Genomic DNA, 22,360 nt, shown 5'->3' on the forward strand with positions numbered 1-22,360 from the left:
GACTGGTGTCACAATTTATTTCAAGTCCAAACAACAGTTTACATGGTTTCACCTTCAAAGTAATCCCCCTCAAGTCTAATGTACTTTTCCATCCTTCTATGCACTGCTGGAATGCTCCTTAGCTCCGTCGTTACAGCCCTCTTGATGGCCTCCACGTCTTCAAAACGGGTACCCTTGATGGCCCCCTTAAACTCGGGGAAAAGAAAAAAATCACACGGAGCAAGGCCAGGTGAACAGGGAGGTTGTTCCAGCACGGTGATGTTCTTCTCGGCCAAGAACTGCCGGTTGCTCAGGGCATTGTGAGCAGGTGCGTTGTCGCGGTGAAGCAGCCACGAGTTGTCCCGCCACAACTGAGCGAAGCAAAACTGAGATTACAGTTACAATCCCTTTTATGCTAATCCCTCTTTTGCCCATAGCTCATACAGCACACTCAGCCCCGTTACTTTTCAGACACACCTGGTACATATACACTGTATGTACATTGTTGTGAAAAGGTGTTTGATTTTTTGCATGTTTGTCACACTTAATGGCGTCAGATTTTTAAACAAATTTAAATATTAGTAAATAACAACACAAATATTAATAAATGCAATTTTTAAATGAAACTTTTTATTATTAAGGGAGAAAACAAATCCAAACCTACATGGCCCTGTGTGAAAAAGTGATTACTCCCCTATTAAGATCTCAGTGTGGAAAGGTTATAAAGCCATTTCTATAGCTTTGGGACTCCAGCAAACCACAGTGAGAGCCATTATCCACAAATGACGAAAACATGGAACAGTGGTGAACCTTCCCAGGAGTGGCCAGCCAACCGAAATGACCGCAACAGCGTTATGACGACTCATCTGAGAGGTCACAAAAGACCCCACGACAACATCCAAAGAACTGCAGGCCTCACTTGCCTCAGTTAAGGTCAGCGTTCATGACTCCACCATAAGAAAGACACTGGGCAAAAACGACCTGCATGGCAGAGTTCCAAAACCAAAACCACTGCTGAACAAAAAGAACATTAAGGGTCGTCACAATTTTGCCAGAAAACATCTTGATGATCCCCATCACCTTTGGGAAAATACTCCGTGGTCTGGACAAGACAAAAGTTGAACTTTTTGGAAGGTGTGTGTCCCATTACATCTGATGTAAAAGTAACGCTGCATTTAGGAAAAAGAACATGATAGCAACAGTAAAATGTGGTGGTGGTAGTGTGATGGTCTGGGGCTATTTTTGCTGCTTCAGGACCTGGAAGACATTTTCTGATAGCATAGCACTACGTAGATAGTGTAGTGGGCAATGTCACTTGGCTAAAAAAGAAAAACCCTACTACACTATCCTACCCCACTGCTGCACACCAAAGGGTGAACATTTGTCAAAACGTGCACCCCTACTGTGTTGCCTGTGCGATTATTTTTCTGAGCCCGAGTGAGTCGGTTCTCACTTGGAAAAGGTCGGAGTGCCATCTCCGAATCGGGGATGAGATCCTGTTTAGGCTGCTGCGCCCGCGACCCGACCTCAGATAAGCGGAAGAAGATGGATGGTTGGATGTATGGAAGCTGTATTGACTTGAAATTTCTCACAGACCTGGATGTGCTCTATGAAAAAAACCCAGTGTAACTTTAAGGTGTTTTGCCGAATCACCACGCAATTTGATATACAGCTTTAGGGGACTGGCAAGCACGTGATTGGTTGACAAACATGACCACCACCATCAAGGAAAAATGTCTTTGCAGGGGCATGGGCGGGACTTAGCAACTAATTGTCCATAAGTCGTTGACCATTTCTTTAACAATTATAAAACTTTTGAGTGTATATGTATTGCATGTATGCTAGCATATCTTTCACAGCATTTTGAACACAACCCATAGGGGGCGCCACAAACGTGTGTTCTACTTCACAACTGCTACAATATTGTTGGGGTCTGCCATTGTTGTTTTGTGACACGTGCCCCAGTACTATTTTTATTTATTTCATTGTTGGAAACGTGTAAGGTCGTGGGTAATTAAAGATGAAAAAGAAGATAAATGCATACTGTGTAGTTAACCTAGCCACCTGCTTCCATTATGCAAGCAGATGATTCCGTGAGATAAATTGTAACAAATGGCCAATCATCTAAAGGCCCAGTGTTCTCCAGATAAAGACCCATCCGATGCTTTATCTCTACTGGCTTGTTTTTTTTAATCAAGATAAGAAGACTGTATGCCTGAATCTTTTGGTTTTCTTTGGCTTGTTTCAAAACGTCGTTCGAGCTCTTCCTCAGCATGAAGAAAGCAGTCTTACCTCATCCTTTTTTTTTTTTTTTTTTACTGAAAACGGGAATGAGGGGAATAAATCCAAACATTTATTACCCTTGCACATAATAGTCTCACATGTTTTTCTCCCTTGTGTTTAATTTTGTCCCGCATTGCGCCTCAAAGCTTTTTTTTAGCAGCGAACTTGTATTTAGATCTTGACCCAGCACATCCTTAGAGAAAACTCCTTTGATAAAGGTCCCTTTAGGTATAAATACAAGTTATAACAGTCAAAAGGAATTTCCTCTTGGCAATATATATAGTTTTTGAAAGCCTCAATAGATAAATGGACAAAACCCAAGCGAATTACATCAGCAGACATGTAACTAACTGCAGTGACGGTTGCGCCACCAAGTGGATGCAGGCCGACCTCCTGTCCGAGAGCGGCGCTGTTTTCAATCTTTCAACAAGCCGGAAGCGAGCGAACAAGGTCAGGAATCAAACATGGCGGCGTCCGTTGTGTTGAAGTCCGTGTGGAACTCATTTGCGGCGTTAAACTGCGGTATTAACGGGAACTTAAGTGTTCTACAAAGGATAACGATACCGCAGTTATCGTCTTTAGTGACCCATAGGAGAGGAATACGCCAAGGTGAGACAGCTTAACGCAGCGATGTTAAATATAAATGGTGAGCTAGTGCTAGCCGGCTAATAGTGCACCCATTTCTAGCCTCTTATAGAACAATATGGATTTCACCAGATAGTACTATTTATTCTATTAGTATGGTCTGTATATTGAGTTAATACAGAATTAAATGTCTGTTTATTTCTACAGTGGTGGAAAAACGAGAGAACAAGACAGTAACTGTAAGTACACCTTGTAATAACCATAAATGATGTCTGAGCAGTGCATCTCCATTGCAAGACTTTTGTGTTGCATGGACGGTATTTTCTCTATGAAACACGATGGCATCTTTTTTTTTTTAGCCAGACATAAATAGAAGCTGTTTGTGTTCATTCATATACTAGCTAGATGACGTTATTGCTGGGAGTTCAGAGTTAAGTTAGATGCTTTTGCAGATGATTGGGGACACTTCGCATGACTTAATTTAAATGAACGACTACTGATGATTATGATATGGATGATTTTAATGTGACAATCTCTGCCAGATTGAAGGGAAAATCCTGGCTCTTCCAGCTGCACCGCAACCTCCAAACCCCACAGCCAAGTGTCCTATCTATAGATGGAACCTGCAGAACAAATACAACTACACGGTAAATAAATATACATTACTCACAAAACGTTAGTGATATTTGGGAGAAATTCCAGGATTAACCTAAAATGCACTATAACCTTTTACAGGTGAACTTAATCTGACCCTTTCCAAACGTTTGAATTCACCTGTCGAACTGATCAGCGTTTCATTGCTTTTTGCACAACGTGCTGCTCTCTAACGGGGAGCTTGTTTGTTGTTAGCGCTTAGTGTTGGGAGGGTGGTACATTGGAGGGCGGCGGTGGCTCAGGAGAAACCGGAAGGTTGGCGGTTTGATCCTCGCTCCCTCCACCAAGTCGTTGTGGGCGGGTGTCGTTGTGTCACCCACCTCCAGTGCTGCCGACAACTAGCGTATGAATGTATGCTGGTGGTCGGAGAGGCCGAAGGTGCGAATTTGCAACCACATATCCGCCCATTTCCAGGGCACTTGTAGTTAGAGATGTAGATTACCATACGCTTCATCCACTTCACTGTGAAGCGCGTTGGGTGCCTTGAAAAGTCCCTGTTACCCACAAAGAATGGTTGTGCTGTATATTTTTTTGGTGCATATTGTGAGTAGGACTGTCATTCTGTTTGATGACCATGTCTGTGTCCACTGTGTTGTCAAGCTGGTTGATTGACGAGCACCTTCCTTAAACAAGCCGACGTGCCTCTGACCATGTAGAGTAACAATGCTCTACGTCTACTGTACAGTGTTTTAAGCACAAGCCAGACAGTGCTATCATGTGGTTGTGAGTGCAGGGAGCACCACATCTAAAAAAACAAACAAACAAAAACAGCAGTAACATTTTGTGGAGGTCCATATTTATTAGTGGTGGGCAGCCACTTATAAATGAATGTATGGGAAACAATTAGAGATGCACAATATCGTTTTTTTCACACCAACACAATAACTTTGTGCTTCTCAAGACCGACATTGTAAAGATTACTGATACCTTTTTTATATCTACTTTTTTATTTAGATGTAACTGGAGTTTGTGCACACCTGGAGGTAATTACTACTACCATATGACTACTATCAGGAGAACCACAGTATAGAGTGGAGGGAGCCACCAGCTGTGGCCCAGCAAGGTGCACTGTATTCAAACACATGCTCTGAGAAGCCGGTGTGCTGCTACGGAGGTCAGGAGAACCGGAGTATAGAGCAAGAGGAGCCACCTGGCGTGGCCCAGCAAGGTGCCCTGTATTCGGGCGCACGCTCCGAGCACCCGGTGTGATGCCACGGAAGTCTCTAGCAAACCTTTTGCACTTTTCAAATGCTGCGGCACTTGGCGTTTCAGGTGGCTGATAAGTTTTTTGTTTGCTCGATGTTTTTTTTTTTCCCCCTCATTGCGGAGCATTTGGTACAACTAGCATGTGAAATGTCTTCCCCTGAAAGTGAACATTTTGTTTACATGTGAGCTCAGGGGATGTTACAACAGGCCATTAACATCACAGGCAGCAGAAAAAGGAGCACTTTTTTTTTCGGATTTATTGGTATGATGTCATAATTTCCTTGTATCGGCCCGATAGTTATCGTGCACCTGTAGCAGCAATCATTCATTGCTGTGGTGTTTTTGTTTTTACACTTTTTAGGATGTGCTGCTGCTCAGTCAGTTCATCAGGTCAGATGGAGGGATGCTGCCCAAAAGAATCACTGGCTTGTGTCCACAGGAGCATCGCAAGATCGTCGAATGTGTGAAGATGGCTCACAGAGCAGGTTTGTTACCGTTACTTTGCTAGTCGTGATGTAAAGACAATGACCTTTTGTGTTGTGGTCCAAGGTCTGCTTCCTGACCACAGGCCCAAACTTCCAGAAGGCCACGTCCCAAAGCCTAAGCCACAACTCAACAGGTGATGTTTATTTTTACACACTATGCTTCCTGCCGTTACCCAAACTAAAAGCTTGTTCTTCCCTGTCTGTTTCTCCTGCGCAGATACCTGACCCGCTGGTCCATTAAGTCTGTCAAGCCCATCTATAAACGCGGACCGAAGTGGTGCAAGAACCGCATGTGCGTTGGAAGCCCGCTGCTCCGGGACAATGTGCGTTACGGTCCCAGGCCCCTTTACATAAAACACTGAAGGATACGAAGCCTGCACTTGCAAAATAAGTCTATTGTACTCTATGTGTAGTGATATTTTTGTTTATAAAGATGCGACACCAACCCGGACTACATCAATGTTGTTTATTGCCAAAAAGCCCCTAGAGAGAACTAAAAGTGATACTATTCAGATTTTTTTTTCTGCATGCGTGCAAACTGAATGAAACAAAAAGGTTTATCCCTTTAAAATAAACTTCTTTTTAAAGCATGAAGGGTAGGTCCAAGTTCTTGGTTCCATATCCGATGTAGACGCATCCGTGCAGCGGCGTCATGGTCACGTGGTAGAAGGTCAGGCCCAACCACAGCAGGCTGCGAATCACGCACACTTTGTTGGCACCTTCAAACTGAAGACTCCATGATCCTACACATGAACACACACGCAAAGATGATCACAGTGCCTACTAGTAATTCACACAGCACTTTCCCTTGTTACCTTTTGGAATGTCCTCACTCAGCGGATCCAGGAAGTCCAAGGCGGGGTTCAAATCGGCCATCTCCAGGAGGGTCTTCTTCTTCAGGTGCTTAGGTTGAGTAAAGTGAAGAAAGTGTTCCAGTTTCCCGGCTTGAAAGTAAGAAAGACCTGAAGGACAAATCATTTATTTGCAAACAACCATCCGCGTAGGTCCTCAAGTAAAAGCTTGATATGTAGTCACCGCCAAAGCTTCGATTGATCTGGACCACCCCGTGCGTGGTATTGATGAAGGCGCCCCGCGGTACCACCGATGCTTCCTCGTTGATGAGGTGAACTGTCACGGCGAGCCTGGTTTCCTCGGTCACTTTCTTCTGAACACACCAAAAAACCCCAAACAAACCGCTAAAAAGCCTGTGGTGTGTCCTGAAGGGGGAGCTGTTGACAAGTGCCCTCCCAACCCCTGATACGTTCAGAGCGCCCCTGCAAGGCAAGCCTGACTCAAGTGATACTCACAGTTGACTCCTCGGCTGAAGCGTCAAATTTGTCTCCTTGCTTTTGCTCGTACACAAAAGACGGGTCACCTTCGAATCGGCCCTTGGCGGTTTTGGAAACGTCCTCGATCATTTCAGTCGTGGTGGAGGGGATCAGGAACCATTCGATGCAGTTGAAGCTGGAGGCACCCCACACCGCAATACAGGATAAATACAGCATCAGTCGAATTAATCTGAGTTGCATTGAAAGGTAGTGGTGGGCCGATGCATCCAACTATCAAATATCAATCTTGTTACATAGCCGCATAGTTACTGTATTTATATATTACATAGTAACCAAATATGTTGCTGAAAATATAATTATTATTTATTTAAAATTGTTTTGCCTTTGATCTTTGACCTGTGTTTTAGTTTGATTTTAATTAAAGGCAAAATCATTCAAGTAAAAAGTATCAGTATCGACAATATTGACCAGACTTGGTATTGGATGGACACCAAAATTTACAGTATCGCCCACCGCCATTGGTTACCTGTAGAAATGCTGCGTGTCCTTCAGCTCATCGCCCCTTCTCCCTTGAGCGATAAAGTAATGCTCTTTTAATCCGAGTATTTTGCCCCAAAACAACACCCGGTTGAATTTGTAGTTCTTTTTCAAAATAATCAGTGACGTTTGCAGAGCTGCTCTTTGCTCCGAGTTCAAAATGCACCCGCTCCCGGCTACCAGCTCCAGGAAGTAGGATAACGAATTGGCGTCCATTGGTATCGACGCAGGCGACACTTCGCTTCGCTTGCTAGCTAACGCAAGGCAGCACCTCCGGACATTCCGCTCGGTGACTGTAATGTCAATAAATCGAGTAGTCACACATTTTTATCATTTGGTTAGTCTTTTGCGTCGCTGTCGTCGGGTTTCGACTCGCAGGTGAACTCACTGAGCATCACTTATCGAGTGCTGCCTGGTTGCCATAGCAGCGCTTAAACAAAGCATCTGATTGGTGTGTGCGGGGCGTCTTCCGTGACGAGCCAGGCCGTAAATATAAAAAAATGGCGTCGACAGACTTTTCGATTATAACACGTAAAATGCATCGCTGTGAGCCACTGTACGGTCAACGGTAAACACTGGAATGTGTCTAAAAATGGTCAAAATGTGCCCATACGACATTGGAATATTTACTAATGAGGTTCTAAGTTTGAAATTAAATCAAAATGATGTTGAAAACGGCCACTTTATTAGGAATCCACCCTTCATGCCATACGGTGCCCACAACATGCTAGCAACCGGCAAGGATACAACGCTTGGTTAGAGGTATGCAAGAAGCAAGTCCATTTAAAATTTCCCAAAAAATGTTTCTAGTGTTTATTCAGTTTGTTGTTGTTGCCTTTTTGGATACAACCGAATGGTCCTCCCACCACTATGTCACATCTGATGTGGCCAAGCTTTAGACGGCGCTCTACTGGGCCACGTGCCACCAGGTAACCCGAGCCCCTCCCAGCTCTGGTTTCCTTGGCACTTCTTAAATCGAGTATTTCCATTTTTATTTTCATTTATCAAAACTGCATTCGTGTCGTCATAGCACCACAACTTTCACTGTGGGCCTGCATGCAGAGCAATGCAGGCACTCATACTTCTTGCTAGCTGTTAGCATGCTAGCTATTAACACTGATAAGTTGACCATTTTTGGGATTTCCCCAAAATTAAAATAGGTGACAGTAGGCAATAGGTGGTGTACAGCACTCAAGATTTATTTTCATTTGCTCTTTGCTCATGAGGGATACAAAGCTTAAAAATAAGCGATACAACACCTAGTTTATGTGTGCTAGTAAGCTATAGTCGTTAGTGTTATTGTGTTATTTGTGGCGATGTACGGATTGATACTTCCGATATAAACTCTTCATGCGCTACAATTGATTCTCAAATGGAAATATTGTCACTGTATCTAAATATTGATATTCATATGTTGGTCTGTTGAAAGAATGACCGAGCGTAAACAGAGCCGTGTGTGAATTGTGAATAAACTTTTCATTATTTATTTGAATGGTTTTATGATTTCACTTATTTTCTCTTTTATTGTTTAACATGCCATCCATTCATTTTCGATGCCGCTTATCGTTATTAGGGTCGCGGGCATATGCTGGAGCCTATCCCAGCTGGCTTCGGGTGAGAGGCGGGGTACACCCTGGACTGGTCGCCAGCCAATCACAGGGCACATATAGACAAACAACCATTCACACTCACATTCATACCTATGGACAATTTAGAGTCGCCAGTGAACCTAACATGCATGTTTTTGGAATGTGGGAGGAAACCGGAGTACCCGGAGAAAACCCACGCAGGGGGAGAACATGCAAACTCCACACAGAGATGCCAAGTGGAGTTTCGAATTTTCCAGATCCCGACATGCTAACCACTCGGCCACCGTGCGGCCTGTTGAACGTACCATTTTCACATGTTTAATGTGTTATCCGTTGGTGTATATTCGCTTGGCTATACTGTAAATCTCGCTACCTCAATATACGTCAGGGTTTAAAATAAATCAATAAATTATTTGAATTATTAACATTTATTCAAATTAATTGTATTGAATAAATTCATTAAATGTCTTGTATTGTTTATGCTATGCTATGAAATACACTACTTTATAAAATTAATATCTAACGTCCACAATCGAATTACACTCAGTTTTCACATGCTCAATAAGCCCAGCAGAGCCACGTGGTCCTCCTATTAAATACTCATTCAACTCGGCTCAACAGCCTCTCTTTTGACAAAGCACACTCATTATGTCAATGTTTGTATTTTGGAAATGCATGGTTTAAAAACTTGGATCTGTCCAAAGCGTGGATCATCAGTAACATGATTACATATTTAAAACAACAACAACAGCCTAGAACCGTGTTAAATGCAACAGCTTTGGATTAGTTTTAAACGTCAGCAGTACTAGCATAAATGTGTCATCACTGAAGTAACTACAGTAGGCACTTGTTGATTAATAACAAACAGACCTCAATGTGTACAAGAAAGTGCATCATTAATTATGGCTAAGCTTTAAGCGCTTCCCTTGGCAGGTGTTCACTTGTCTTTGGCATCAGTTAGGCTGCTGATTTTCTTCTTATGCAAGACTTTCATCATTCCACAAGAAATGGAAAAAAAAAGCATCCCAGCATTGTCTTCCAAAACAAAAGTGCCTCAGCGTTTTGCGGAATGTTCTTTGATCATTTGACACCTGTTGTAAAGGCGCACTAGTGTGCTTTCGTGTAAACATGTTATGGGGTTCTCACGGAAGGGACCCCCCCCCCATCCCGGCATGCTGTCTTCATTCTAGCTCGGTTTTGAGTGTTGAACTTCAATGCCTTTGTCTTCTACAGGACTGAAGCCGTGTGCCGGGCTGCCCTCCGTAGAACCGTAAGACTGCTGGGCTTGTGACCCCTTTGCAGCCTCCGCTGCCGATTTGGGATTCAGCACTCTGGGAAGGTAAATCTGTAATATAGAATACACGTGTCAGAATGCTCAATGGTGTGGCTAAATAGTTATTATTGTGAGTGTTGTGTCGGATATCGAGCCAATATCAGCAAAAAAAAAAAAAAAAAACAAAAAAAAAACCGAGCATCGGATTATATCGGCCTGCCTCTAAAATCTCTGATATTGGTACTTCGATACAAGCATCCGATTCCAGACTCCACTCCAGCACGTCTATCCAGCAGCGGCCAGATAGAGCCCACGATATCACAACAACGGCGTGTGCCAATGTGTTAAGCGTGCAGTTGGAGGGGTCAGCCGTGTCTATTTTACATGAAAGGCCGAAAAAGACGTTGCAGTTGAGTGCAGCCCTTGTCATGCACAAGTCTCCTTTTAATACGACCGCTCATGGCGCATTTGAAGCAGCGTTACATGGGAAACTCCCACGGGACAACAAGGTGTCATCAGCTAGAACAGAAAAGATGACCCTGTCGATGGCGAGTAAAGTGGGGTTTAAACGCTTCACTAAGCACGTCGAACCTTGCTGTATTTGGCCGAGCTGTCACTATGAAACGATACCCCATATCCCTAAAAAAGTAAATCGGTCTGTTTTTCCCATACCTAGTTTTGCTGATTATTGTTCGGTGTTTGTGTAATATCGCTTGATCAGCTTTTTCCAACATTCCACACTCCAAAAGAAGTAATAAAAGTATGTATGATTCGTGCTGCTATAGGATTGACATCGGTTTTGGCTGATATTCAAGGCTGCAATTATCGGTATCGGATCGAAAGTGAAAAAGTGGTATCGGGGCACCCCTAGCGAGTGTCCTCACGAGACAAGTGCAGTACCATGGCGTTTTCCTCCACTTCCTCAGGTGTGCCCTCATCTTCCTCTTTCGCCTGCAGAAGAAAACAAACCGTCAGCATGAAAGAAACACGTAAGTCATGAGGAGCAACTCACCTCATAATTGTGCGGACTGAGGTACTGGAAATGGCCGAAACAGGTGTAGCTGAGGCAGATGAGGATCGTGATGACGAGCACCACCAGGGTGAACAGAGACGTGGGAGTCCAGAAACCTGAAATGTCACATTATTTATTATCATTTCCTCGGGTTAAGGATGTCTGCTTGGTGATCATGTGACCTGACAGGCTTGTCACTCACCGGTCCTGAGGACGGAAAAGAAATAAAGCCATATTAGGCAGATGATGGGCGCGGCCAGAGCTTGATTGACAGCCTTCAGGTGGACTTGACGGTCGATGCGTGTCGGCAAGTAGGTGAAGTACAGGTTGTGTTTGTCCACCAGGTGCTTCAGCATCATGTATAAGAGACCTGGTGGAAGACACACGTACACGTGAGACATTTAGTATCCATCGTGTGGTCCCTTCAGAAGATGTACTGTAGTAAAATGTTGAAATGCGTGAGATGTGCACACGTGCTTAGAACTCACCGAAAGGCACAATAATGGGACAAATGACACTGTATGCCATGATGACAGTAAAGACGCACAGGATCCAGCCGTACATGGCCCCGTATTCAAACTCATAAGCCTGGTTCTGTTGATAGAAACACACACTTCAAGGTTTCGCTGTCATTCTGTGATATCTGTGGAAAGGAACCTTCCTCAAGCAAAAAAAAAAAAAAAAAAAGCGAGACCCCGAGGTTGAGGTGTCTTGCTTACCTGTTTGACGTATTTCCTCTCGGCAGCGGAGCGAGCCAGCGCCAAGCGAATGGTGTAAAGCAGCAAGCCAGGCAGCCGTAACAGATCCATGGCCGAGCCCACCAGGCCTGCCGCGATCACGTAGTTGACGAAAAAGGCCCCCTGGTCAGGTAGGAACACGCACCTTGGTGCACAGACAGCAAAGGTAAGGAAAATCGGTTCAGTGTTAACAATGACATTATGGTGAGGAAGTGTAAATTCAAAAGGACGTGTGCGAATGTGAGACTTTCACACAGAAGGGGAACTTACTCAAACCTCAGTTTCCCATCTGTTAGAAATTCTTTGTCAAACAGCCAGCGGAAAAACAGCGCAAGACTAAAAGGGAGAAACAAAATGAGATGACCAAACAAGCGTGGAGAAATGTTGGGTTGTCCAACGTTCACTCTTAACCCAAGTCAGTCCAGTATAAATCAGCATATTGTCTATGACGGCAGAAGTGTATGATGGTAGGAGCTCAGGTGTCAGTCGTAATTACCTGGTGAGCCCCAGCGAGGGAAGGATGAGCACCATGAAGAGCAGAAAGAAGTAAAGCTTGTGCATCATGCTCAGCTGCTCACTGGACCTGAAAGAGCACAGACCGTTCAATCCAAACCCTTCCCAGCATTACCAATCTGAATGTGTCACACCTGCCCCAGTGTGCCTCTCCCAGCGTGGAGTAGTAGACGATGGTGGGCAAAAGGGCAGAGAAGGACCACAGCAGGAACGTGGGGAAGAACTGACTGACAATAGGGCTCTATGGTGGGGGGTGTGGGGGATTAGACCTGTAGCACAGAGGGGCAGCATTCCTAAAAATGTGTTAGGCGAAAAGTCATACGTTCAGATAGTAGATGGGCTTGGTGACGTTGAATTTGTCTATGGTGTTGATGATGATGGTGGGCGTTGTGAGGAAGGTGAGCAGGAAGAAAAGCAGGAAGTTGAGCATCACGTAGCGGATGAACCAGGAGAAGCCCTGCACTGAGAGGTGGTCCCTGGATAGAAAAGGAAAACGTGAGGACGTCATTCTTTCATATGTTAAGCGATGGCAACAATAAACAAAAGAATAGTTAAACAGCTACATTCAAAAGAAGTACAGTGTGCAGTCGTAGTTTGGAATGCAGTAATCCCTCATTTATCACGGAATTTCCACAAAGTAGGATTCAATAAAAGGAACATTTTTGTATTTAGAGCATAGAGAACCAACATTATTAGAACCCTGTAGACATGAAATAACACCCTATAGTCACTTTTACACTCTGTTATTCTTTGTTTACATCACATTGCGCAGGCTACGGGATCGCTGCAGGGACAAAAGATGGCTGTCGCTAGCATAGCAAGCTAGTTAGCCCCTCCAAATGTACTTATTGTAAACTTCAGAAAGTTACCACTTCCACACGGAATGAGAGGAAAATCTTTTCTTTCCACTCGATCTCAGCTATGGCGTGTTAGTCTCAGCCATGGCATGTCAGATGGGCTCTGCTGGCTCAGTAGCCAGTGTCCATGCAGTGTGAAAGGTAATGTAATCTAACGTCATGTCTCATTACTGATGCCTAGTGACCACAATACTGCAGATAACATTTCTTTCAATATTATTTGACTAATAATAAGCTATAGTCAACCATGAAACAGCAATCTTTTTCTATTTAAAAAAAAAACGTGATATAGTGAGGGAGCAATATTCAAACTGCGATGGGTGACTGTACACTTAGAAATACAACTGAGAGTTACTGCATGTTGCAATGAATTGTAAGTGTAAAAAGAAGCCGTATACATAACTGTTGGTAACTGTAACAACTAAAAAAAGATACAGTGACGATTGTGACTTTTGGTAACAATGATTACTTTGCTGGTCTAGTGGTTAGCACGTTGGCCAACACAGTAACAGCTTGGAGATCGGGAAGACCTGGGTTCGATTCTCCCCTGGGCATTTCTGTGTGGAGTTTGCATGTTCTCTCCCCGTGCGTGCGTGGGTTTTCTCCGGGTACTCCGGCTTCCTCCCACATTCCAAAAAACATGCAAGTGAGGTTAATTGGCGACTCTAAATTGTCCATAGGTATGAATGTGAGTGTGAATGGTTGTTTGTCTATATGTGCCCTGCGATTGGCTGGCGACCAGTCCAGGGTGTACCCCGCCTGTCGCCCGAAGTCAGCTGGGATAGGCTCCAGCATGCCCCCGCGACCCTAATGAGGAAGAAGCGGTATAGAAAATGGATGGATGGATGGATGGATGGATGATTACTTTGCGGCATAGTTACTATTTTCCTCTGACTTGAATACTAGTACCCTAAGCAACATTTTTGTTGGAGTTCAGAATTTCCCCCCCTACTTTAACAGCTTATTTTCGTAGAAATTTTTGGTTAAATTCTGACTTGCAAGTACAGTGTGAAGTCATAGTTTTGAGAAGACCTATAAATGGAACTGTGTTGAGTTTTAATGGATGTTATGGAGACTTGTAAATGCAGGCAAATGTGACGGTATCTGTTGTATTATTGCACGTTGTAGATCAGGGTTGTCCAAAGTGCGGCTTGCCTGTGGCTTTTCAAAAATATTTTTTAATTGGCTCTTGGGACATTCTAAAAAATATAATTTAACAAAAAAAAAAAAAAAAAAAAAAAAAAAAAAAAACAGCAAAAATTGAAAAATAAGGAGTAATTTTAAAACAATAAAATCAAAATATTAAGTGCAAAGTTGTAATCTAACGAGAAAGTCGTAATTTTCTGAGAACATTGTAATAATATGAGGAAAAATAACGGCATTTTAGTAGCATAAGGTTGAAATATTAAAAAAAGACATTTTTTAAAGTCATAATATTATGATAAAAACAAAACAACATAAAAAGTTGTAATTTTTGGAAAAAATAGGTTTCTTAAAAAAGTTATGTTAAAAACAGCTGTAATTAGTCAAAAATATTAAAACAAAAAAGTCATATTCTAACAAGAAAAAAGTTTTACGACAAACTCATTTTAAAATTAATGTCATTTTAGTAGCGAGTTGAAATATTAAAGAAAAAAGACATTACTTTTAAAAGACATGAGAAACAACACAAAATAGATTTTTGGAATTTTGGGTTGGGTAAAAAGTTATATTACAGGAATAAAATAAAAATAACACAATAGGAAAATGTGGCCGTCACTGCACATCCTTGTTGTAGATCGATGTGCAAAAAGAAGTTGTGCACTTGACTGTTGTTAATAGCTATAGCTAACTACAAAAGACTGAGTGAAAGGTTATGGCTGTAAGTAGCAATGTTTTTATTTTCTGTGTCCTAGTTACTAAAGCACTTTCCTCTGAAGCCATGTAAAGGTGGCACTTTTGTTCAAAACAAATCTTTTTCCTGACTTTTTGACCATATTTTCCTTGAAATGTTTGGGTGAATTCCATAACCATCTAAACGATGGGGTTGCAAGGCTCCACAGCAACGGTTGTATGAGATGCCGGGTGCTCACCAGTAAACGTTTCTGGGATGGGGTGCGACGCTGACCCTCCACTTCCTCACTTTGAGACCTCCGCTGTTGGTGGAAGTCTGAGGCTCTCTGCCACAGCAACAACTCCTGCTGCTGCATTCCAGCGCATTGAAGTCTTTGAGAATGCTAACGATAGCAGAGTAAAGTTAGTGATGAGAATGAGGGACTTTTCTTTTCCTCTTGTGCAAAACATTCAAAACTAAATTGCGAATTTGGAATACATTTCGCTAAATGACTACTCACTACTTGGCCATAGCCTCTGTCTGCAAGGTGACAAAGGCAAGCCCCAGGGGGCGCTGTGGCACCACCCCCACCTGCTGCCTCACCTCCTCCAGCAGATCTTTTTCTTTAGCGCTGTAGTACTCGATGGCGTCCACCTGAGGGAGCACGAACATGAATGCTTCTTGTCCTGCATGTACATTTGGTATGACTAATACAGGATTAAAGTCACACCCCACTGACAAGGAGTTCAGGAGAGGGATTCTAAAACCAGATTAGCCTTCACTGTTGGCAAGAATACACACAATTATCTCTCAATGACAACAAACCCGCGTGGGCTCCAGTATTTGTTTTAGATGACGCCATAGGACACCTTTTTCATGACGACGACCTGAAGCCTTCTGCTCCGTCTTACCTTCTCACAGTTGGCGCAGCAACAGAGGTGACCGCACGGTCGGGGGTATATTGTTTCACGCTTCCCCGTCTTCTCCAGGACGCGCTCGTAGTAGCGCAGGTTTTTTCCTGCTCGAAACCTGGGGTGGTAAAAGAAAAACTCACTGGTGCGATTGACACACCTTGCAGAAAATTGTATTAGTTATTTATTTGTTTGTTTAATGCCTGAACAAATATTGGCTTGTAATCACATTTCTCAGGCATGTCAGTGTAACATAGGCCTTGTTTTTCTTCCAGTTTAAATCTTACTGCTAACTTGTCTCTTTCACTTTGTTTTATCTTTGTAGTTACCTCTGCATGCTTACCTTTCCTTGTCCAGACGCATGAGCTTTGCCACGTCGTAGGCAATGGTCACAGCACACACCCTGCAGGTGGGGTACGCCTCTCTAGACAAAAGCAGAAAGGATTAAAACCAAGGTGTAAATAGTGTGCAATGCAAACTGTTTAGTCGAATTACATGAAATGTGTCCTTAGGTCCTCCTCTGTGGCCGTTTTTGGCACACCCATCACAAACAAGGTGTTTCTGGTCTGCAGACATAGTTAGTAGCATCGAGTTACTGCATGTAGCTCCTGGAAGTAACAGACGAGGAAGTAGGAAACTCACCGTGTCTTTTTCCATGCCTTTCATTTGCGATGTGTGTCGTCGCAGCAGAATAATGGTCAGGGCCAGATAGAGGACAGCAAACACGGTGTGCAGCCACAGCAGGTCGTTCCTGAAAACAACAGTAAAGTGCTATGTTTTGTGAAAAAAAAGTCTGAATGTCATTCAGCAGAGCCAGGAATCCGTGGAGTGCCATATTTGTGGCTCCTTCCTGAATTATTCCAGCACCTTTATCCAGATCTTCACCAAAATGTAACGCTTCCTTCCTTGACCCGTGTACTACTTGCGTACAAAGTTTTGTTTAAATTGCATTTCTATTTTTTTGCGTGATCCTGCTGGCTGTATGTGTCCTACTGTACACAGTTTCTGTGCAAACAGCTCATTAAAACAACAAAGCAGCTGGTAGCGGCCTAAGACTTTGCACACAGTATTGTAGCTTTAATGGGGTTGCGTTCTACAGCCACAGTTCATTACCCTTTTTGAAGATTGCCGATAGTCGTCCTTCCAAAACTCTGCGGATCGTTGCCTGAAAGACATGATCATGTGATCGGGAAAATGTGAGACGCACTTGAGAGCGAATGAATTTGCCACACCTCTTCAATAGCTATGTTTAGGGTGTGTGTTCACACATGAATCGTTGTTTTATATTGACAGTTCACACAGTAGAAATTAGGGGAAGTTAATCTAGTATAGCGTGTTCACACACCAGGGAAAAGGCTGACGAGCCACTCTTGGCTTCATTTGTATGGTTGGAGTGTAAAATGAAAACAACCTCAAAACCAAACTCACCCAACAGATCCCCCGTCAGGTTGACAGGCAGTATGATTGACAGGGAGGTGACGGTAATGACCAGCAGCAGGATGATGAGGTGACGCTGGAAGGAGAGGTAGTGAACGGCGTCTATGCCGCACCGGGCTTTTATTTTGTCGTCACTGGAATGCAAAACAGATTGCGTGAGATGCAATCATGTCATGTGCGAACATTAGGTCAAATGACTTACTCCATTCTGAGGATGTAAGGCAGCCAAGAACAGAAGCCCTTTGGGGAAAAAACATATTTTATGTAAGAAAGTAAGTAAACATTGTTTGGTTTTCCTGTTGTTTTGCATACCATTTCGTACTCCTGGTCATCCCCACTGGATGCACACGATGACAGATGCCTGTAACGAGGGCGTCCAGACTCAGTGACCCTAAAAGCCACACACAATTCATTTGATAAAATTCATCAAACATCATTTTGTTTAATTTGCTACTACAGAAATTAACTCTGGACTGTTTTGCAGCTCTCAATCAACAATACATTCGTTCCTTAATTTAATTTAAGTTAATTTGTTCCAGACCCGACCGCGATAAATGAAATTCCACAAAGTAGGATTCAGTATTAATAAATTGAATATGTTCGTAGTTATGGCATAGAAAACCTGTTTACAATTTTATAAATGTGTTTTTTTTTTAATTATTAGAGCCCTTAAGACATGAAATAACACCCATATAATCACCTTTATACTCCTATTGCCCAATATAGTAGAAATAATCAAAGAAAATAAGACATATTACACATAAATAAGATAACACAGACTCACACTTTAGCGGTTCCTTGTTTTTTTTTTTCCTGGACAGCGTACTTCCAGCACACAGTACTTCTGCCATTACAATACGGCTTTACACTCGTATTACCCAATATAGTAGACAAAATAAGAGTAAATGAGCCATTTAAGACGTAAATAAAACTACTACTCGAGCAGTGTAACAGTAAATGTGTTCCCAAGGGAACCGCAGTGACGAGTCTAGTGCCTGTCTCACCGAACAATTACTGACACCTAGTGGCCACTGTACAATACAGTACTACGGTCACTGTATTCAACTACGAAACTCAGTTAATTTTGGAAAAAACGAGATAGAGCGAGGGAGCGATGTTCGAACCGCGATGTAGCAAGGGACGACTGTAATCTGATCCAGAATGTGTTTAAACTGGATAGAACTACGCCTGTCACGATAATCGATAAAATGATTAATTGAACGATAGAAAAAAACGAGGTTGATCATTTTGACGCCTCGATAAATTGACATGTGCGACATGTACGTACGCCTGTTCCGTTTCCTCTTCTTGCTGTAGCACACAGGCTGGATGACAAGAGGGCATTGGTTGTATAGTCAAATTAAGGGGAAGAGTGAGGCGCCTGTCAGCTATTCAGCGCCTTTGTCACAGTAAGTGGAGGCGGGGGCTAGCTACGTAGTGACTGAATACACTGAGTGCTAGCTAGCAGTTAGCAAGCAAACGCTAATATGAATGAAAGCACAAAAGCGATAGTTTCTAAGCCGAAGTTCCAGTGTGGTTGTGCTGTGGGGCATTCGTCCCAGCAGTTGGCGCTTGCTGGGGCGTTTGATCGGCTAAGTGAATGTATAGTGCCGGGCGGCGCGAGCTCACGATACCCCGGCTATGTGACGTGGTGACGCCATGCGATTCGTAAGTGCTATAGTAGGCATCTTCTGTGCCTCACAGAGATACACTACACTTTAATACCATCTCGTGGCTCAAATGTGACATGACACAGTGATCACTGAGTGATAAACTTAATGATAACATGGTCTAAAAAAGCCAGCAAAATTTGTTATCGTGACAGGCCTAGTTAGAATAAACAGAAAAATGCAATACATTCCATGTTTTCAACATGTGGCATAGTGAGCCTCCCATCAGAGAACATAATAGAGGTGGAGTCTTCGCAACTGCCTGAAAAACTGATTTTTAGGAGCATATATTGTGGCTTTTTCTTCTGATGCCAGGCTCTGTTTACTTACTCCATTCATTTTACCTTTCACATAATTTAAGTAAACTTAGCAGGGGCCTCCTGCTCCTTGTCCACAGATATCCCTTAAACCGTCCCATCTTTTTGAACCTTTGCGCCTATAAATCTAAACCCAAAACTTTAGAGTGTCAAATCCAGAACGAACCCTTCTTTGTCTGCCACCAGCGCAAGACGTCCATAGTCCCAGAACTTCTTCCGTATAACAGAGAAGAGGATCAGCAACACCTGTAGTTGTCCAAAAGATTGCAACGGTCCATCAGTCCTATTCAATCCAAATAAAATGACAGACCAAGCTAAGATGTACCAAAAAGACGCTAAAGTTGAGCAGCAACACAACAGGCACGCCGCCAAAGCTGACTCCGTTCAGCACGGTGTTCTGCGTGCCATTGAAACAGGTCTTGTCATCCGGCCCGGTGGAACGCCGGGTTTCGTTCGGGCCCAGCAGCGACCACTGATCCCACCACCAGGACGACATCACTACGAGAGAAGAAGCGACAGTTTTGGTCTGCGCACAACAGTGTTTCCCATCACACACACACACACACACTTCTGGATAGTTCCTTTTAACAAAATGATGGAACAACAAACTTGTCCAGCACATAAGGCATTTGGCACAGTACCGTGCCTGAGTGTGACGAAACCATATTTGAAGTCGCTGATGTCAGGTTCTATACTGTCAATAGCATGACAGCCAACACTTCCTCCTTGCACTCCCTGTCCCTCAGGGCGCTTGGTTATCATTCCTCAGCCCATGGGAGGAGCGATCACATTCATAAATTGATTTTTCGTTTGACTTGTCTTTACTGTGTGCATGAATGTACTGTGGCGTGAGCGAATGTGCCATGTTTTGAACTTGATGAAATATTTTCAGTCTTTCTATTTATTTGTGGTAACAAAGTCCCCATCATCTGTTCTTCCAGGACCTCTGATGTGGGACAGCCGTTGGAAGTTTCTTTTAAGTTAGGAAAACTGCACTTTCTTTTGGAATTTTGCCCATCATCCACAATCGTTATGTGAGACATGAACACATACGTCTTTCTCTTTTCTTAGCGTTCTAAACGTATAAAAACAGCTACAGAGAGACACACCTGTTCTGCCGAGAGAGCCCGTTATTAAAACGCCTCCAAAAAGCTCCAACAAGGTTTTATAGTTTTCTATCCATGCTGTCAGCATGTAGTAACAGGGGTACATTCGTGATAACATGGAATACTTACAGTATTTTGCCCTATTTTGGTCATTTTTAAGCATTAGTGGAACTCCCTTCATGGGCGCGTTGATTTTACATGCATAGCAACATAGAAAGGAACGCTACACCTAGCGTTAACTATTCCAAACTCAAAAACAAAAACACAGCAGCAGTGGCGGCAGCTCCAATATGCAGCGTTACCTTTTGCTAGTGGCCTGAGGCATTGTGAGCGAGTGTGTGGTGAAGCTAGTCGCTAGCCGGCTGGTAGCTAGCCAGTGTGGTGTGGCGAAGTGTCACGACGCCAGTAACGTAGTTCTTGGACGTAACAATGTTAATAACAACAATAATAACAATGTTGCTGTAGCTTGGTTAATATGCAGATCACATATAAATGGAGTGATGTTGGCGCTTTTTGAAGGTTTTTTCAAAAGGCTTTATAGAGGAAATAGGTGCGTCCCATTACGTGCATTCTTAGCTGCCTCTTTTTAGCTGTTTTTAGATCATTAGAACGCACACAAAAGAGAAAGACGTGTGTTCATGTCTCACATAAGAATTGTGGATGATGGGCAAGATTCCAAAAAGGTGCACTTTTTCTTTAAAGCAGAATAAGAGCAGGAGTCTCATAATAATGATGATAATAATAAAAATTGTGATTATGCGAGCACAAAAAAATGGTCCCAGAGAACAATGACCTTAATTTTAAGCAAGAATAACGTGATGTTCATTTTTTTGTGCAGCCCTGAAATTTCTATACCTTTAAACGGTGGTTGGGGTCTCCTGCTTCAGGGTTTCTTTTCCTACAAAGTTTTTGTTCCACTTAGTGTTGAACTTTTACGGTTCCTTATCTCTGACCACGTCATGTCACGCAGTGTCGTGAAATGGGAGGAGGGATGCGGCGTGGGGGGTGGGGCCTGAACAATGTGACGTTTTGACCCGCAACCGTGTCAAATCCACCCGACCCGCCACGCCTCAATTTAAAATAGAGCCAACACGCCGTGAGTCACGAGGACGTAATGCAACATTACCGCGCGGCTCCGTCTAACATCTGCCGTTCCTATTCAAGTGGACGTGTGACTGCATTAAGTGACAGACGTGGCCACCATTTTTTTTAAACATTTGAAATACAGTACATTATTTGTTTTTAGCTGGTTAGCAATGTCTGTCAACTGTAGTTACATGGTGATATGCTGCAAGCTACGTTGCGGTGGCGGTGATAATTTAAAAAAAGTTAGAGTAGAAAGATATTAAGAACCGGACACAACATTGCAACTTTTCCTTCAGTGACAAGTCACCACTGTCAACATCCGCCATTCATTAACGAAACTTGCTTGGTCGAAATGGCGTGTTTTGACTTGTTTACGTGGACAAAGAGCAAAAGTAGAGACCGTCCTACCTGTTGTGTTTGCGACTCTGGGTTAGCCGTAAAATTAACTTCTTAACGCTGAAAAGACGCCAAACAACGTCAACATTATTACAAGACTTCCTCTACCGCCCGCCTCCTTCTTCATCTTCCGCACATGCGCATTCTGCCTAGATGTGTTGAGTTGACATTGGTCATTTTGACAGCAGTCCTGTAGGGTTGGGCGATACTGCACAGTTTTGGTAGCGATCCAATAATAAGTATAATTTTCATCATCTTTGTATGATTTTGCCTTGAATTCAATCTTAACAATATCGAGTCGTATTTAACTAAGAAGCCACCGTTAAAATAAATCTGTTTGTCTTTTGTTATTCAGTAAAGCATCAACGTTATTATATTTAACAACATGATATTTGCGACTCACCAGTATTGTCATCTTTTTAGGAGGCAATGTGAGACTTCTGCGTATTTGGTTTTGCTTTTTGTTCTTTTTTTTTGGTGATTCCTCCATAGACTCTGAGACCAGTGAAGGCAAGTTGTATAACTTCAAACTGAATAATCAAACCGGAAATGGAACTTACAGCAATGTGAGTGTCCATGGTCTATATGTGCCCTGCTATTGGCTGTCAACAGGTCCAGGGTGCAC

The 22,360-nt window shown here is 43.1% G+C and overlaps 3 protein-coding genes across 4 annotated transcripts; 1 reads left to right on the forward strand and 2 right to left on the reverse strand.

The window, feature by feature from the left end:
- Positions 1 to 2,707: 2,707 nt before the first annotated feature.
- On the forward strand, positions 2,708 to 5,786 carry mrps18a (mitochondrial ribosomal protein S18A). Its single transcript, XM_054762237.1, has 6 exons — positions 2,708 to 2,871; positions 3,055 to 3,086; positions 3,390 to 3,494; positions 5,069 to 5,192; positions 5,257 to 5,326; positions 5,410 to 5,786. The coding sequence occupies exons 1-6, from the start codon at positions 2,727 to 2,729 to the stop codon at positions 5,552 to 5,554; spliced, it is 621 nt and encodes a 206-aa protein (XP_054618212.1). The 5' UTR covers positions 2,708 to 2,726; the 3' UTR covers positions 5,555 to 5,786.
- On the reverse strand, positions 5,670 to 7,486 carry rsph9 (radial spoke head component 9). The gene is made up of 5 exons (XM_054762236.1): positions 7,008 to 7,486; positions 6,500 to 6,656; positions 6,228 to 6,357; positions 6,008 to 6,154; positions 5,670 to 5,935 (listed from the first exon to the last, which is right to left on the reverse strand). The coding sequence occupies exons 1-5, from the start codon at positions 7,232 to 7,234 to the stop codon at positions 5,775 to 5,777; spliced, it is 822 nt and encodes a 273-aa protein (XP_054618211.1). The 5' UTR covers positions 7,235 to 7,486; the 3' UTR covers positions 5,670 to 5,774.
- Positions 7,487 to 8,100: 614 nt separating this feature from the next.
- On the reverse strand, positions 8,101 to 21,864 carry tmem63a (transmembrane protein 63A). 2 transcript variants are annotated; one of them, XM_054762235.1, is made up of 23 exons: positions 21,748 to 21,864; positions 19,473 to 19,645; positions 19,314 to 19,393; positions 17,473 to 17,521; positions 17,363 to 17,400; positions 17,152 to 17,294; positions 16,837 to 16,888; positions 16,366 to 16,474; positions 16,219 to 16,289; positions 16,067 to 16,147; positions 15,724 to 15,841; positions 15,333 to 15,466; positions 15,072 to 15,215; positions 12,465 to 12,618; positions 12,277 to 12,383; positions 12,126 to 12,212; positions 11,900 to 11,965; positions 11,612 to 11,774; positions 11,381 to 11,486; positions 11,095 to 11,262; positions 10,893 to 11,008; positions 10,781 to 10,831; positions 8,101 to 9,952 (listed from the first exon to the last, which is right to left on the reverse strand). In XM_054762235.1, exons 2-23 carry the CDS (start codon positions 19,641 to 19,643, stop codon positions 9,794 to 9,796), a joined length of 2,367 nt encoding a protein of 788 aa, XP_054618210.1. In that variant the 5' UTR covers positions 19,644 to 19,645; positions 21,748 to 21,864; the 3' UTR covers positions 8,101 to 9,793. The 2 variants fall into 2 exon arrangements, with proteins under 2 accessions (XP_054618210.1, XP_054618209.1); XM_054762234.1 differs by having other exon boundaries at positions 8,103 to 9,952; positions 17,473 to 17,551.
- Between the last annotated feature and the right edge of the window lie 496 nt (positions 21,865 to 22,360).

This window comes from Dunckerocampus dactyliophorus, chromosome 19 (genome assembly GCF_027744805.1).
Source record: "Dunckerocampus dactyliophorus isolate RoL2022-P2 chromosome 19, RoL_Ddac_1.1, whole genome shotgun sequence".
Classification (NCBI taxonomy): domain Eukaryota; kingdom Metazoa; phylum Chordata; class Actinopteri; order Syngnathiformes; family Syngnathidae; genus Dunckerocampus; species Dunckerocampus dactyliophorus.

Coding starts and splice junctions, on each gene's coding strand:
- mrps18a (XM_054762237.1), top strand. CDS start 2,727: ATGGCGGCGTCCGTTGTGTTGAAGTCCGTGTGGAACTCATTTGCGGCG. Junction 3,495..5,068: donor AGAACAAATACAACTACACG/GTAAATAAATAT, acceptor TACACTTTTTAG/GATGTGCTGCTGCTCAGTCA. Junction 5,193..5,256: donor GAAGATGGCTCACAGAGCAG/GTTTGTTACCGT, acceptor TTGTGGTCCAAG/GTCTGCTTCCTGACCACAGG.
- rsph9 (XM_054762236.1), bottom strand. CDS start 7,234: ATGGACGCCAATTCGTTATCCTACTTCCTGGAGCTGGTAGCCGGGAGC. Junction 6,657..7,007: donor GACACGCAGCATTTCTACAG/GTAACCAATGGC, acceptor GGGTGCCTCCAG/CTTCAACTGCATCGAATGGT. Junction 6,155..6,227: donor GATCAATCGAAGCTTTGGCG/GTGACTACATAT, acceptor TTTGTCCTTCAG/GTCTTTCTTACTTTCAAGCC.
- tmem63a (XM_054762234.1), bottom strand. CDS start 19,643: ATGTCGTCCTGGTGGTGGGATCAGTGGTCGCTGCTGGGCCCGAACGAA. Junction 17,401..17,472: donor ATGACCAGGAGTACGAAATG/GTATGCAAAACA, acceptor TTTTCCCCAAAG/GGCTTCTGTTCTTGGCTGCC. Junction 16,148..16,218: donor GACCTAAGGACACATTTCAT/GTAATTCGACTA, acceptor GCTTTTGTCTAG/AGAGGCGTACCCCACCTGCA.